The sequence below is a fragment of the Xyrauchen texanus genome, unplaced genomic scaffold (genome assembly GCF_025860055.1).
Source record: "Xyrauchen texanus isolate HMW12.3.18 unplaced genomic scaffold, RBS_HiC_50CHRs HiC_scaffold_930, whole genome shotgun sequence".
Taxonomy (NCBI): Eukaryota; Metazoa; Chordata; class Actinopteri; order Cypriniformes; family Catostomidae; genus Xyrauchen; species Xyrauchen texanus.
The window spans coordinates 3,414-16,125 of NW_026266941.1; the positions used below are offsets into that span (position 1 = coordinate 3,414).

A 12,712-nucleotide genomic window follows, 5' to 3' on the forward strand; every position below is an offset into this window, starting at 1 on the left:
TTATATTTATTACACATGACATGCTAGACATTTTCAGGAATATTACCAACATCACGTTTATCTGATATACACTTTGCTATTAAATAAACGGTTGATTTTAATCCAGTATGTCCGAGTCTTACTCTTGGAGAGAAAAAAAAAACACTTCTTCTCTTCTGCATTTTCCTTTGAGAGTCGTCACCTTTATTGATCTCTGTATGTTGTAATAGTGTCTCCCTTCCGTCAGAACAAATGACAACTCTCTCAGGACTTACTTCTATCCATTGCAACACATTATAGATACTATTTCTGCTGTAAATACAGATATTCTGTCATATATTCTTTTACATATGACTACATCAAACTCAGGTATGTTCACTCCCTAGATCTTTAGATCCATCAGTTAATATTGGCATATAAGTATAATAATTCCTCTATGCATAATCATAAGCTCTACATGTTGCAAATCCACATTGGGTACTGGAAATATCCATGGAGGAGCATTACCCCACAGTGTTTGGTCCATACTCGAACCTATTTAAACCACATTCTTCCACTACTGTATTAATACTCCAATCAATCCTTTACCTTTTCGTTGTTGTGAGTACTCCCAATAATCACAAAGCACATTTGTAGGTCGTTCCTCGCCAGCTCCCTTTAACTTCACCCAATACATCAGCGACAACTTTTAATGTCTTAAATATAGTCACATTTTTCCAGAATACTCTAGGCTGCTGCTCCATACCATACACCCATAGTCAATACTTGATCGTATTAAGGCCCTATAGATATCCAGTGGTTATTGTTTATCTGCTCCCCATTCATAACCAGAAACTGATCTCATGAGGTTCAGAACTGTTTGCATTTTGTTTCAATCTGTTCAATACAAGTCTTCCATATACATTTCTCATCAAACCATAACCCTAAATATTTGAACTCCGTTCCATTTTCCATACTTTGACCATATAATTTAAGCTGCTCATAACCTTCTCTTTAAAGAACATGTAGCATGATTTGGCAACTAACATCTTAAACCCCCTGTCATACGACCATCTTTCAACCTTCATTACAGCACTCTGAATACTATTAGCAGGGTTGTGTGAGGGTTACTTTTGAAATGTATTCCACTACAGATTACAGAACACATGATGTAAAATGTAATTTGTAACATATTCCGTTAGATTACTCAAGGTCAGTAATGTAATCTAAATACTTTGGATTACTTCTTCAGCACTGGTAGATTTTTTCACTAGTTTTGTCTATAAAAACTCAAAATACATGTTAAAATGACATTCTCTGAAAAACCCAAATATCTTCTGCAGTGTTGTTTCTAAAACAAGATATATCTAATTCATCTTGTTTTAAGGATTTTTTAATATTTATACAAAAAAAAACAATCCAAAAATTATTATTAAGAATATGATTTTTGCCCTAATATCAAAGATCTTACTAGAAAAAAGAAATTATGATCCAACGTGAATTTTCTTGATAATAAATATGATCGTGTCTGGTCACATGTGCATGTAAAATGGCTAGAAATAGCATTTTACCTTAGCGTAAAGTTAACAGTTTACACAAGGTTTATTTCTATTTCTTCTGCTCCAAACTTACTTCAAACGTACTTCAAACGTCTGCTCGTATGAATGTCACACATCATAAGAAAGTGTTTCACAGCTGTTCAGATGCACTTTGGATCATTTATATGTATAAATGTTTAAATATGAAATGAAACAAATGCCAATAAAATGCAAAGTAATCTCTTCAGTAATCAAACTACTTTTTGAATGTAACTTTATTCTAAATACCAATGATTTAAATTGTAACTGTAGTGGAATACAGTTACTTATATTTAGTATTTTACATAAGTAATCCTGTTACATGTATTCCGTTACTCCCCAACCCTGACTATTAGTCACATTTCTAAAATGTTCTCCTCTTTTCCATATCCCTCCCCTCTATGGATCAGATTCTAGATGCTACAGAAAAAAGGAAAAAACAAAAAATAGTCCATGTGGTGTGGGGAAAAGAGGGAAACAGGCAGTTCAAGGGGGACAAGGAGATGAGAGGAACAGGGCAAAGACAGGGAGGCTTGGCCAAGATGGAGCCGGACACCAGAGCAGATCAGCCAAATTGCCAGGAGACCACAGGAGCCAGAGCAGATCAGGCAGAGGGCAATGAGACCAGGGATACCAGATCAGATCAGGCAGATGATCAGAAGACATAGAAGACCTGAGAAGATCAGGCAGACGGCCAGGAGACCAGAACAGACAGCTGGCCAGGAGATCCAGAAGACCAGAGCAGATCAGGTGGATTATCAGGAGACCCATTAGACCTGAGCAGATCAGGCGGTCAGCCAGGAAAACCAGAAGACCACCTAAGGGTAGGGACTGGAACAGGGGGCCTGGTTGACGGCCACAGACTAGAGTCGTGGAAAGCAGAGCCATGGAAGTTGGAGCCGTTGCAGGCTTGAGGGGTGGAGCTATGGCAGGCGGAGCCATGGGAGGATCGAGGGGCGAAGCCAGAGAAGACAGCACCGGGGCAGGCTCGAGGCTAAGAGTCCAGGATGACTGGGAAATGACCTCAGTCAACATGAACATGAGCAGAGTCTCGGGAGCGATCTCTGTGGTCATAGGCATGGACAGTGTCTCGGGAGCGACCTCTGTGGTCATGGGCATGGACAGAGTCTCGGGAATGACCTCTGTGGCCATGGGCATGGACAGAGTCTCGGGAGCGACCTCAGTGGTCATGGGCATGGACAGAGTCTCGGGAGCGACCTCAGTGGTCGTGAACACTGGCAGACTCTTGGAAACGTCCTCTGTGGTCATGGGCATGGACAGAGTCTCAGGAGCGACCTCTGTGGGCATGGACAGAGTCTCAGGAGCAACCTCTGTGGGCATGGGCATGGATAGAGTCTCGGGAACGACCTCTGTGGTAGTGAACCCTGGCAGAGACTTGGAAATTACCTCTGTGGTCGTGAACACGACAGCGACAATAAATAAAATTAAATGATCTCTACAAGACTTGACAAGAATTTCACAGCAACACACTAGTTAGATGACTTGATTGTTTGAAAATCTTCCCACATGGAGGGCAGTGGTACGTTTTCTCTCTAGTGTGGATCTTCTCATGTCTTTTCAGGTGAGAGGACAGAGTGAATCTCTTGTCACAGTGTGAACACTTGTAAGGTTTTTCTCCAGTGTGGATCCTCTGGTGCTCTATCAAATGGCTGACTCTAGTAAAAGTCTTAACACACTCTAAACACATATAATTCTTCTCACCAGTGTGTGTTTTCTGGTGCTGTTTCAAAGTGTCCACTCGTGCAAAACTCCTTCCACAATCAGAACACACATATGGCTTCTCCTTTGCATGACCTTTCAGGTGCTTCTTCAGGTCTTTTCGCACAATAAACTTTTTACCGCATTCATCACAGTTAAATGGCCTTTCTCCAGAGTGATAGCGTCGTAGATGATCACGGAGACTGCTTGCATAAGTGAAACTCTTTCCACACTGATTACATGAGTGCGGTTTCTCTCCAGTGTGGATTCTCATGTGTTCTTTAAGGTGTCCTTTACGTGTCAAACTCTTTCCACACTGACTGCAAGTGAAAGTCTTTTTGGCTTTTGCCCTGTCAGTATTTTTCTGTGTGAACTTGTTTTCAGTCTGTGAAAGTATTTCCAGCTCTTGACTTTCCTCCTTCAATTCCATCAGATCTAAAATGAAATCATCAAAAATAAAATGGAGAAATGTGAAATGAAAGAAAAGTGAAAATCAGAAACAATTGAGGTTTTAAGCTCTAAAACCTTAAAGCTGCTGTAAGCGATTATTTCATGGAAAGGTACTCTTAAAATGTTCCTACTTCCAGAGAGATATTAATGAAATCATTGTAAGATATCTCACCAGTCTCTGTGACCGCTCTAGACTCTGTAAACAGCAAACAAAAATGTGTCTGCAGATAACAAGGCTTTCGACCCGTCAATCATTTTGCGTGTTCTCATGTATTTTGTAGTTGCAGCAAAATATTGAGCCTTAATGCCATTTTTATGCCATGTTGTTCATAATAGTTGTCAGTTGAGGGCGCTATTTTGCTGCTGTTGTTTTTGGCAACCGTTTCTGCACGATGTCGGTCTCAATAAAGCTCATTTGGTATATTTGAAGGGCGGGATTTTCGAAAGAGGGGGCGTGGCTAATCTAACAGCTCAGTCTTGTGGAAGTACAACATCTAAAATCGCTTACAGCACCTTTAATGTTCCTCAGAATCATTAATGAAGAATCAAGAATGAACACCAACCTGTTAGTTCCTCAGTATCTTCATGTTTAATTCTGCAGACTTCTGGATCACTCATGATCTCACTCTCCTCTTTCACAAACTCCATCATTACTGATTTTAGTTGTTCGGTTTGCCTGAATGCAGATCGTTTCTTGTAGACTGATGGGAATATTCACAGCATTATTATTATTATAGATATATATGATTATTATATAGTTCATAATATAATAAAACAAGATACTATAATATGCTCTTTACAGCAAATTACATCATAGGAAAGCAAACTGACCAATCAGTAAAATGATTCAGGCTGTTGCAGTAGATCCCCCGTAATTGTCTCGGCTTTATAAAGGTACTCAAGTAAGAATGCAGCGACTGGGACAGACTTCCTGTAGCCTGACACATCTGAGCATGTGCGTGATAAACAAACGTGTTTACAGACCTGAACACCAACTCAGAGATGTTCTTCAAAGTCCGACACAGTCCAGATAACTCAGTAATCCATGTAAGAAAAACTGAGCCCTGTTGACAGAGGAAAGCATGAGCTTCTGAGTCTCGAATCCCTCCTTTCCTTTGTTTTTCCTCCTCTGAAATCCGGGAGAGAGAGAGAGAGAGAGAGACCGCCTCTTAAAGCGATAGTACATGTATTAATCGACCCATCACAATAATAACTTCAGGGATACAAATGCTTTACAAGTATAGTAAAAAGAACATGCAAGACATAAAATTAAAAAAATAAATCAATACATCCATGATAAAGGACTTCAAAACTCAATATAAAATCAGAGTTTTTGTGTGACAATTCAATAAAAACTGATAGCTGCTGTGATAAAGTTATTCCCACACTCAAGGCACACATGATCCTTCTCATCAGTGTGTATTTTCTGGTGCACTTTCAAACTGTCCAGCCGTGTAAAACACTTTCCACAGAACACACAAAGGGTTTCTCCTTCCAGATGTTTCCTCAAGTCTCATATCACATTAAAATGTCTCAGTTTTATTGGCTTTTCTCCAGAGTGACAGTGTAGATGATTTATCAGTCTGTATGGGGTTCCTCTGATTTTATTGTAAAAACACTGTATTATAATTACTTTACAAATAAATATTATACTTTTAGGGCTGAATAAATAGTTATAACTATATTTTAATACGTTTTTGTAAGGGAATAAATAGAAGAAAAATGTACGGACACATAAAACGTACAAATATACATATACCTCCTAGATATCAAAATTTGTGAAGCTGTATTTTATCTCAGTCTATTCGCACAAATGAAATGTGTTTCTGTGACAATTTACAGGAGATCTCAACACATTACCATGATGAATTAGGTGAAAACAGTGAACTATTGACATGAAATAAAGAGTCTTTTCAGCCTGATGGGCCTTTTATTTCTGTTAGTCTTGACACTAATGAAACACGACTTTCAGAATAATTAGAAGAGATCTGACTGTATTCTGTGGAAATTAAATGTTCAATTATTTTCTAAAAAAATTGTTCATGAAACAAGTCATATCAACTCTTTAGAAACAAATAGTCAGTATACAGTCAACAGGACGCTTGTATTCATTCATAGTCGTGAATTATAAATGGAAAAAGTACATGAACAGCGACACCTACTGGTGATGAACAGACAGTGACTGAAACATCATCAATACTTTTATTTAATCCACACGAAATAAATCTAACAGGCTTTATATCAAACGATGTTCCTCATACTGTTAATAACTAAACTACAAAATATTTAAATCGTGAATATTTACCTCTTAAAACAAAGTGGCAGCCATTAGTCGTGTGAACTATTTTGTGACGGCAGCGTTTTCTTTAACATTTATAATTTTATTTCTTCTCATATTGTCTTTAACTCACAAATGCAAATACAACATCCAAAAGTACTAAAAATGTTTTTAACGTGGAGCATTTTAATTCGTGTATATCTGCCTCTACGCCTAAATTTAAACATTCAGTATTTATTTTTAATTTATACAGTTAACAAATTAACTATAAAGATCACATTACAACATATTAAATGAACGAAACAGCACATTCAATTAATAAGAAAAAAAAAACGTACCCATTAGTAGCCTTTGTTATATGACAAATAAATTACATTAATGCTCAATTTGTAAACAACAAACAGCACACATCCCATCTTTTTTTGTGAACATTTCATACAGTAGAAATACTGGCGTGAACAAAAACCGGATTTACATCCACACTGTAAAAGTTTCCAACACCCAAAACACTCGTTCCGTCTATCATAACAACAAAAAACACTATTCTTTGAACTTCCGGTTTAGCAGATTCCATAAAGATGTCTATGGTGTTGATGTCAGTGTAATTGGCTAGCGAAGTGGATTTACAGAATATAGATTTGCCAAAAGTTATCATGTGTATTTGAAAGTGTTCAGGGGATGTCATATTAACTGGAAGCTGAGTGGGGAGATTTTAAAACCAGAGTACTTCATTCATAAATACACAAGATCCTTCACGCTGTGGACGTACTGATGTGCATCTGTGCTCATGAAACTATACACACGCGCGCGAGCGCACACACAGAAAAAGTGTACACATTATTTTATTTTCTGTTTAAATGTAATTTAAGCCTTTTAAATCAGATTTAATCGAATTTCAGATAATTGTGGAGTGACAAATAAATTTTAAAACTACAAATGTAACTTGCATTAATATTATGAACTTGCATGTGAAATGATATGCGCTTTCGCTGTTTGAAATTCCATGTCAACTACACATTAACAAATGATTAACAAGTTGAAACCTAAAAGTAAAGCAGCATTACACGTATAACAATATCGCTCGTATCATAAAAGTGCAGTGTGTAGCTGTCTGAATGTGATCTGCCAGGTCCAATTTACCTCGGATCAATCATCTTTTACAGAGACAGCTAAACACCTCACACACATTTTAACGTGGTAAAGGGATGGAGTAGACTCGAAACATACTTTCTTTGACTCTCCTCAGTAGCTTCAATGCAAACCAGAAGTTAAGAGACAAAACACGGAAGCGCTGAAAAGGGGCGGGCCGAATACGGTATTTTTTTAGAAGGGATCTTTTGTCATCTCTGTTAAATGGCTTTCTTAATAAGAAATATGATGGTGGTGGTGTAGTGGTCTAAGCACATAACTGGTAATCTAGTAATCAGAAGGTTGCTGGTTCGATCCCCACAGCCACCACCATTGTGTCCTTGAGCAAGGCACTTAACTCCAGGTTGCTCCAGGGGGATTGTCCCTGTAATAAGGGCTCTGTAAGTCACTTTGGAAAAAAGCGTCTGCCAAATGCATAAATATAAATGTAATTCATTTGATCTCATGTGAAAAAAGGCTACACTGACAGAAGTAAAAGTCAGATAAAAATGGTATTTGCCAAAATTACTGGACTCAGGGTGTACTCACACTAGGCAATCTGTACCATGCCCCAAAAGTCCAGTTCATTTGACTGGTGTGATCGCTCCATATCCTGCCTGGGCACGGTACGCTGAACAGTGCCTTGACCTGCTTGAAGAGGTGGGCTCTGGCATGGTTCAGTTGGCTCAGGGACACCATGACTCAAAATAAGCCACAGAGTAAGTAACGTTACAACGATGGAATCCACTGTGCTGTGTGCTAGCGCTTCTCTTCCTATTTTCTTCAAAACAAAAACTTGCATCGTAACGACGCAAGCATGCTCAGGCCAGGAACGTTAAGTGCTATGTGAGTGGGACAATCGTGCTTGGGCAAGGCAACCAGGCCTAGTGTGAGTACGCCCTCAGATAACTTGGCCAGCATCTGACTGCGAGGATCATCAAATCTAGCATGGGTGAAGTCAGTACTTTCACAAAGTTGAATAGCATAAGATGTATTTAAATGCATACATATTTTCACACAAAGTACATTTACAGCGCAAATTATGACTATCTAGGGCTGGGCGATATGGCCAAATTGTTATCACGATAATCTTTTTCATATTGTTCGATATCGATATTTATCACAATATACATTTACACATTGCACTTTCTTTTTTTTATTTCAAAGTTGACGGAAGAAAAGGAGAAAAAATAAACTCTAAATAGTCAAAATAGTCTCTACAAAACTGCACAGGGGGTCCAGAGATTGTTTATTGGATTTGTTTATTATTAAAGGCTCGTAACATGCTGATTAATAAAAGACACATTTAGAAGTGAAAAACGTTTTGGTCTAAAAGGTTCTTTGAAAGCACGTTAACTCGTGCAGCGCTTCATGTCTACACACATGCAGGGAAAAGAGGCGACGCGTGCGGAGCGGGACAGGGCAGAAATGATGCATGTTTGGTGCTAGAGAACAATATTCAAGATTACAGCGCAGAAAGATCAGAGCTGTTGTCCACATCACTGTTGTTCTGTCGCGCTCTTCACTAGAGATGATGAAAGGACGCAACCGTTGTCATGAAGTCTTGCGGTGCGGATGGAATCAATCAGGTGTCTGATGTAGCCTAATCGTTAGCAAGGCAGCTAGCATTAGCAAGTTCATCCAGTCTGACCCCACGTTACCACTGATGTGTTTCAATTCATTCCTATGAAAGCTGAGCGTCATGCTCACAAGGTGGATCGTAGGATTAGCAGCGGAAGGTCTCTCCAAGCACTGTGAGCCTTTGAGTGGATTTCATCCACCCCAGTGGAAATGCAGCCTGACAAAGCCGAACTGCTTGTGTTTTAGCGACATGCAGTAAATATCGAGCGTTTTATCGCCCAGCCCTATGACTATCACTGAAAGTCCCACCCCTTACTCAAACAGAATGTATGATTGGTTAGTAAATATCCCATATAGGCTGAAACAAAAGTTCTGAGAGGTTGCTTAGGTTAGTAGGACTGTCTATCTTGCGGTGCATTAAGTTCATCGCTTCGCCTCTCCATGCATGTCTACAGGGGATCTCTGTACACTTTACAAAAAACAAATCAATTCACTCAACAGTTCTGCTGCATCACATCAGTAAATTGAAAGGTTATGGGTCAAAAGCATAATCCTTGTTCCTGGGCCCTATGATATATATCATTACTCATTTTAAGTGCGCATATGCAAAATCCTTAGAAAGATAGGTGGGCATATGCACTAGACAACAGTACAGGGTTAACCTGACCTGAAGAAGAACTCATTTTGACAACTCTAGAATAGATGATGCTTTTTCATGCGTTTCAGTAGTGATGCGGCTTCTCTACAGTGTGGATCTTCTCATGTGTTTTCAGTTGTTTCGACTGAGTGAATCTCTTGTCACAGTGTGAACACTTGTAGGGTTTTTCTCCAGTGTGGATTCTCTGGTGCTCTTTCAATCGGCAGACTCGAATAAAAGCCTTCCCACACTCAAAGCACACATGATCCTTCACACCGGTGTGTATTTTCTGGTGCATTTTTAAATTGTTCAGCCGTAAAAAACCTTTTCCACAATCAGAACAGAAGTGATGCTTCTCCTTTGCATGAATTTTCAGGTGGACCTTCAGGGCTGATTTCACAATAAAATTTTTACCACACTGATCGCAGTGAAATGGTCTTTCTCCGGTGTGAGAGAGTAGATGATCGTGGAGACTTGGTGACCATTTGAAACTCTTTCCACAGAGATAGCAAGTGTACGGTTTCTCTCCAGTATGAATTCTCATGTGATTTGTAAGACTTACTTGACATCTGAAACTCTTTCCACACTGATGGCACGTGTACGGCTTCTCTCCAGTGTGGATTCTCATGTGGTTCTTAAGGGCTACTTTTTGTCTGAAACTCTTGTCACACTGATCACATGAGTGTGGTTTCTCTCCAGTGTGAACTCTCATGTGACTCTTAAAGTTTCCTTTTTGTGTGAAACTCTTTCCACACTGATCACATGTGAAAGGTTTCTGTCCAGTGTGGATTCTCATGTGTTCCTGAAGGTTTCTTTTATGTACAAAACTCTTTCCACACTGACCGCAGGTGAAAGACATTTTGGTTTCTGCTCTCTTTTTCTGTGTGAAATTCATCTTAGTCTGTGAAAGTATTTCCAGCTCTTGACTGTCCTCCATCAGGTCTACAATGGACAAATGAAATCATCAAAAATTTAATTCAATGTCATGTGAAAGAATAATAAATAGCGGAAAGCAACAGACTCAAGTATAACTTTTTATGTGATTTTTTTTGCCTGTTCTCCCCTATCTGGAATGCCCAATTCCCAATGCGCTCTAAGTCCTCGTGGTGATGTAGTGACTCGCCTCAATCCGGGTGGTGGAGGATGAATCTCAATTGCCTCCGCGTCTGAGACCATCGATCCAAGCATCTTCTCACGTGGCTTGTTGAGCGCGTTACCGCGGAGATGTAGCGCATGTGGAGACTTCACGCTATTCTCTGCGGCATACACGCACAACTCACGCGCCCCACCGAGAGCAAAAACCACACTATATAGACCACGAGGAGGTTACCCCATGTGACTCTACCCACCCTAGCAACAGGGCCAATTGGTATGGTAGTCAGCATCTTAACTTGCTGAGCTACCCAGACTCCCTTTAAGTGACTGTTGTTTTCATGTTATTTTATCTGTCCATATAGGGTTGTCACAGTACCAAAATGTCAGTAATCGCTACCAATACCAGTAAAATGTCACAAATCTCAATAACCAGTTTGATAAATAGTCTGTGTTAACATTAATGCCACATCTGATGGACATTTTGGCCATGAAGCACATTCATATGCGCTACCGCATGACTGCTTTTACCAAGAGATGTAAAAGCTCTTTTATTCTGGAGTGCGTTTCCCAAATACACTGTTATCCAAGTCTGGTCACAGGTTCAATCGTTACCATCATAGTTCAAGTGTATTGGGATTTACAGCTCTCCACTTGTGGCTAGAAGCAGTTTCTTTTTAGTTTGCCATGTCTCTTCACCGAGGCTTCTATATCTTTTATTCTGTCAAGAACTTTGACCCCATTTACATGAACTTAAGATAACATGCCTCTTTGGGGCTTCCACGGGGCCAATGGCCCGCTCATTACCCTTAAGCCAAACAAGGCCAACTGAGGATTGAGGTGGGGTCAATGTGGTTAGCACTGTCACCTCAGGACAAGAAAGTACTGGGTTCGAGTCCCAACTCAGCTGGGCCTTTCTTTGTGGAGATTGATTAAATGAAACATGGAATTCAAAAAAAATAAATAAGAAATAAAACATTTCAGTAGGGTTAGGGTGTTAGAAAACTTGAAAAAAATAAGCATACCTTTTCATTTATTATATGCATTGAAATGTAACTTTAAATAGGCTAAAGGAGTTTGTGCAATAGCACATTATCATACAAGCACATTTTTTTCTTTGGTATCTAAATTGGTTTCGAGAACCGTGATTTCTCTGGTATCGGTACCGACTACTGACATTTTGGTACCGTGACAACACTAGTACAGAAATACCATATGCAATGTATTGTATACAAATATTGTGACTCTGCATGTTTAATATTCAAAAGGTCTCAGTGCAACTGGTACTACTACATTAATTAAATGTATATTTCATAGACAATTTTGTAAAGGTAATTTATGTAGATATTCAGGCTGATACGTTTAAATGTATTATATAACTGCTAAATTATTTTCAAGAGCATTATCGCCTGAATTTTGATTTTCAACATTGTTATTTTTTTTTTATATTATTTTTGCATTTTAATGTCATGTGTGAATCCAACGGAGTTACATTGTTTTAAAATTGTTTAGCATCGCCTCACAATTATTTGGGGTTTCCTCACAATAAAGTGTAATAGTTTCGGATGGGCTAAAGGGCTATGGCGGTTTATAACGGCACGGCAGATAGTTATTTGCATTTCTTGAGCTGTAGAGGGCGCTATAAACGAATTTCAATCCCCACTGTTTGTTGTAAATAAATGACTGAAATAAATAAGTAATAATAATAATAATTGCATCAGCTTCAAATGGTGGTCGCGTAAGAATTATGCAGAGACTCGGACAGACATATATGCTTGTAAAGAAGCAATCTAATCCCGAGTACAATAAACACATTTACGGACCTGTTATGAAAGTAACTACGAGATGTTCTTCGAAGAACGTCACAGTCCAGAATAGGACGAAATCCAAATGACTCGGTAATCCATGTAAAAACAAACGGAGCACGGTTGGCAAAGGGAAAGCATAATCCACTCGAACACTAACTCATGACCCAATCCCTCTTTTTCCTTTGTTTTGCTTCCCGCGAAATGTGAGAGGAGAGAGCACGCCTCTTAAAGCGGCAGTACACCGTATAAATCAATCATCCATAACACACCAAAACCAACCTATAGCTCATCCAAACTATATACATGCACAATCGGATAAAACATAAAGTACATACAATAAAAATAATCCATACATCCACGATAAATTCATTAAAATGCATTTAAAATCAACATAAAATAAGAGGGTGGTTTTGTGTGAAAATATTATAAAAAAATAAAACTTATAGTTGCTGTGATAAAGTTATTCCCACATGATCCTTCTCAT

General features: G+C 38.9%; 2 protein-coding genes across 5 annotated transcripts; both read right to left on the reverse strand.

Moving 5' to 3' along the window:
• Positions 1-1,315: 1,315 nt before the first annotated feature.
• LOC127642857 (gastrula zinc finger protein XlCGF49.1-like) lies at positions 1,316-4,928 on the reverse strand. Of its 4 annotated transcripts, none has more exons than XM_052125305.1 (3): positions 4,689-4,928; positions 4,268-4,405; positions 1,316-3,689 (listed from the first exon to the last, which is right to left on the reverse strand). In XM_052125305.1, exon 3 carries the CDS (start codon positions 2,880-2,882, stop codon positions 2,022-2,024), a length of 861 nt encoding a protein of 286 aa, XP_051981265.1. In that variant the 5' UTR covers positions 2,883-3,689; positions 4,268-4,405; positions 4,689-4,928; the 3' UTR covers positions 1,316-2,021. The 4 variants fall into 2 exon arrangements, with proteins under 4 accessions (XP_051981265.1, XP_051981267.1, XP_051981263.1 ...); XM_052125303.1 differs by having other exon boundaries at positions 4,536-4,928.
• Positions 4,929-5,089: 161 nt separating this feature from the next.
• On the reverse strand, positions 5,090-12,396 carry LOC127642856 (gastrula zinc finger protein XlCGF7.1-like). Its single transcript, XM_052125302.1, has 2 exons — positions 12,244-12,396; positions 5,090-10,270 (listed from the first exon to the last, which is right to left on the reverse strand). The coding sequence occupies exon 2, from the start codon at positions 10,263-10,265 to the stop codon at positions 9,414-9,416; it is 852 nt and encodes a 283-aa protein (XP_051981262.1). The 5' UTR covers positions 10,266-10,270; positions 12,244-12,396; the 3' UTR covers positions 5,090-9,413.
• Positions 12,397-12,712: the final 316 nt, after the last annotated feature.

Excerpts from the sequence above, each read along its gene's own strand:
- LOC127642856 (XM_052125302.1), bottom strand. The coding sequence starts at position 10,265 with ATGGAGGACAGTCAAGAGCTGGAAATACTTTCACAGACTAAGATGAAT.
- LOC127642857 (XM_052125305.1), bottom strand. The coding sequence starts at position 2,882 with ATGCCCATGCCCACAGAGGTTGCTCCTGAGACTCTGTCCATGCCCACA.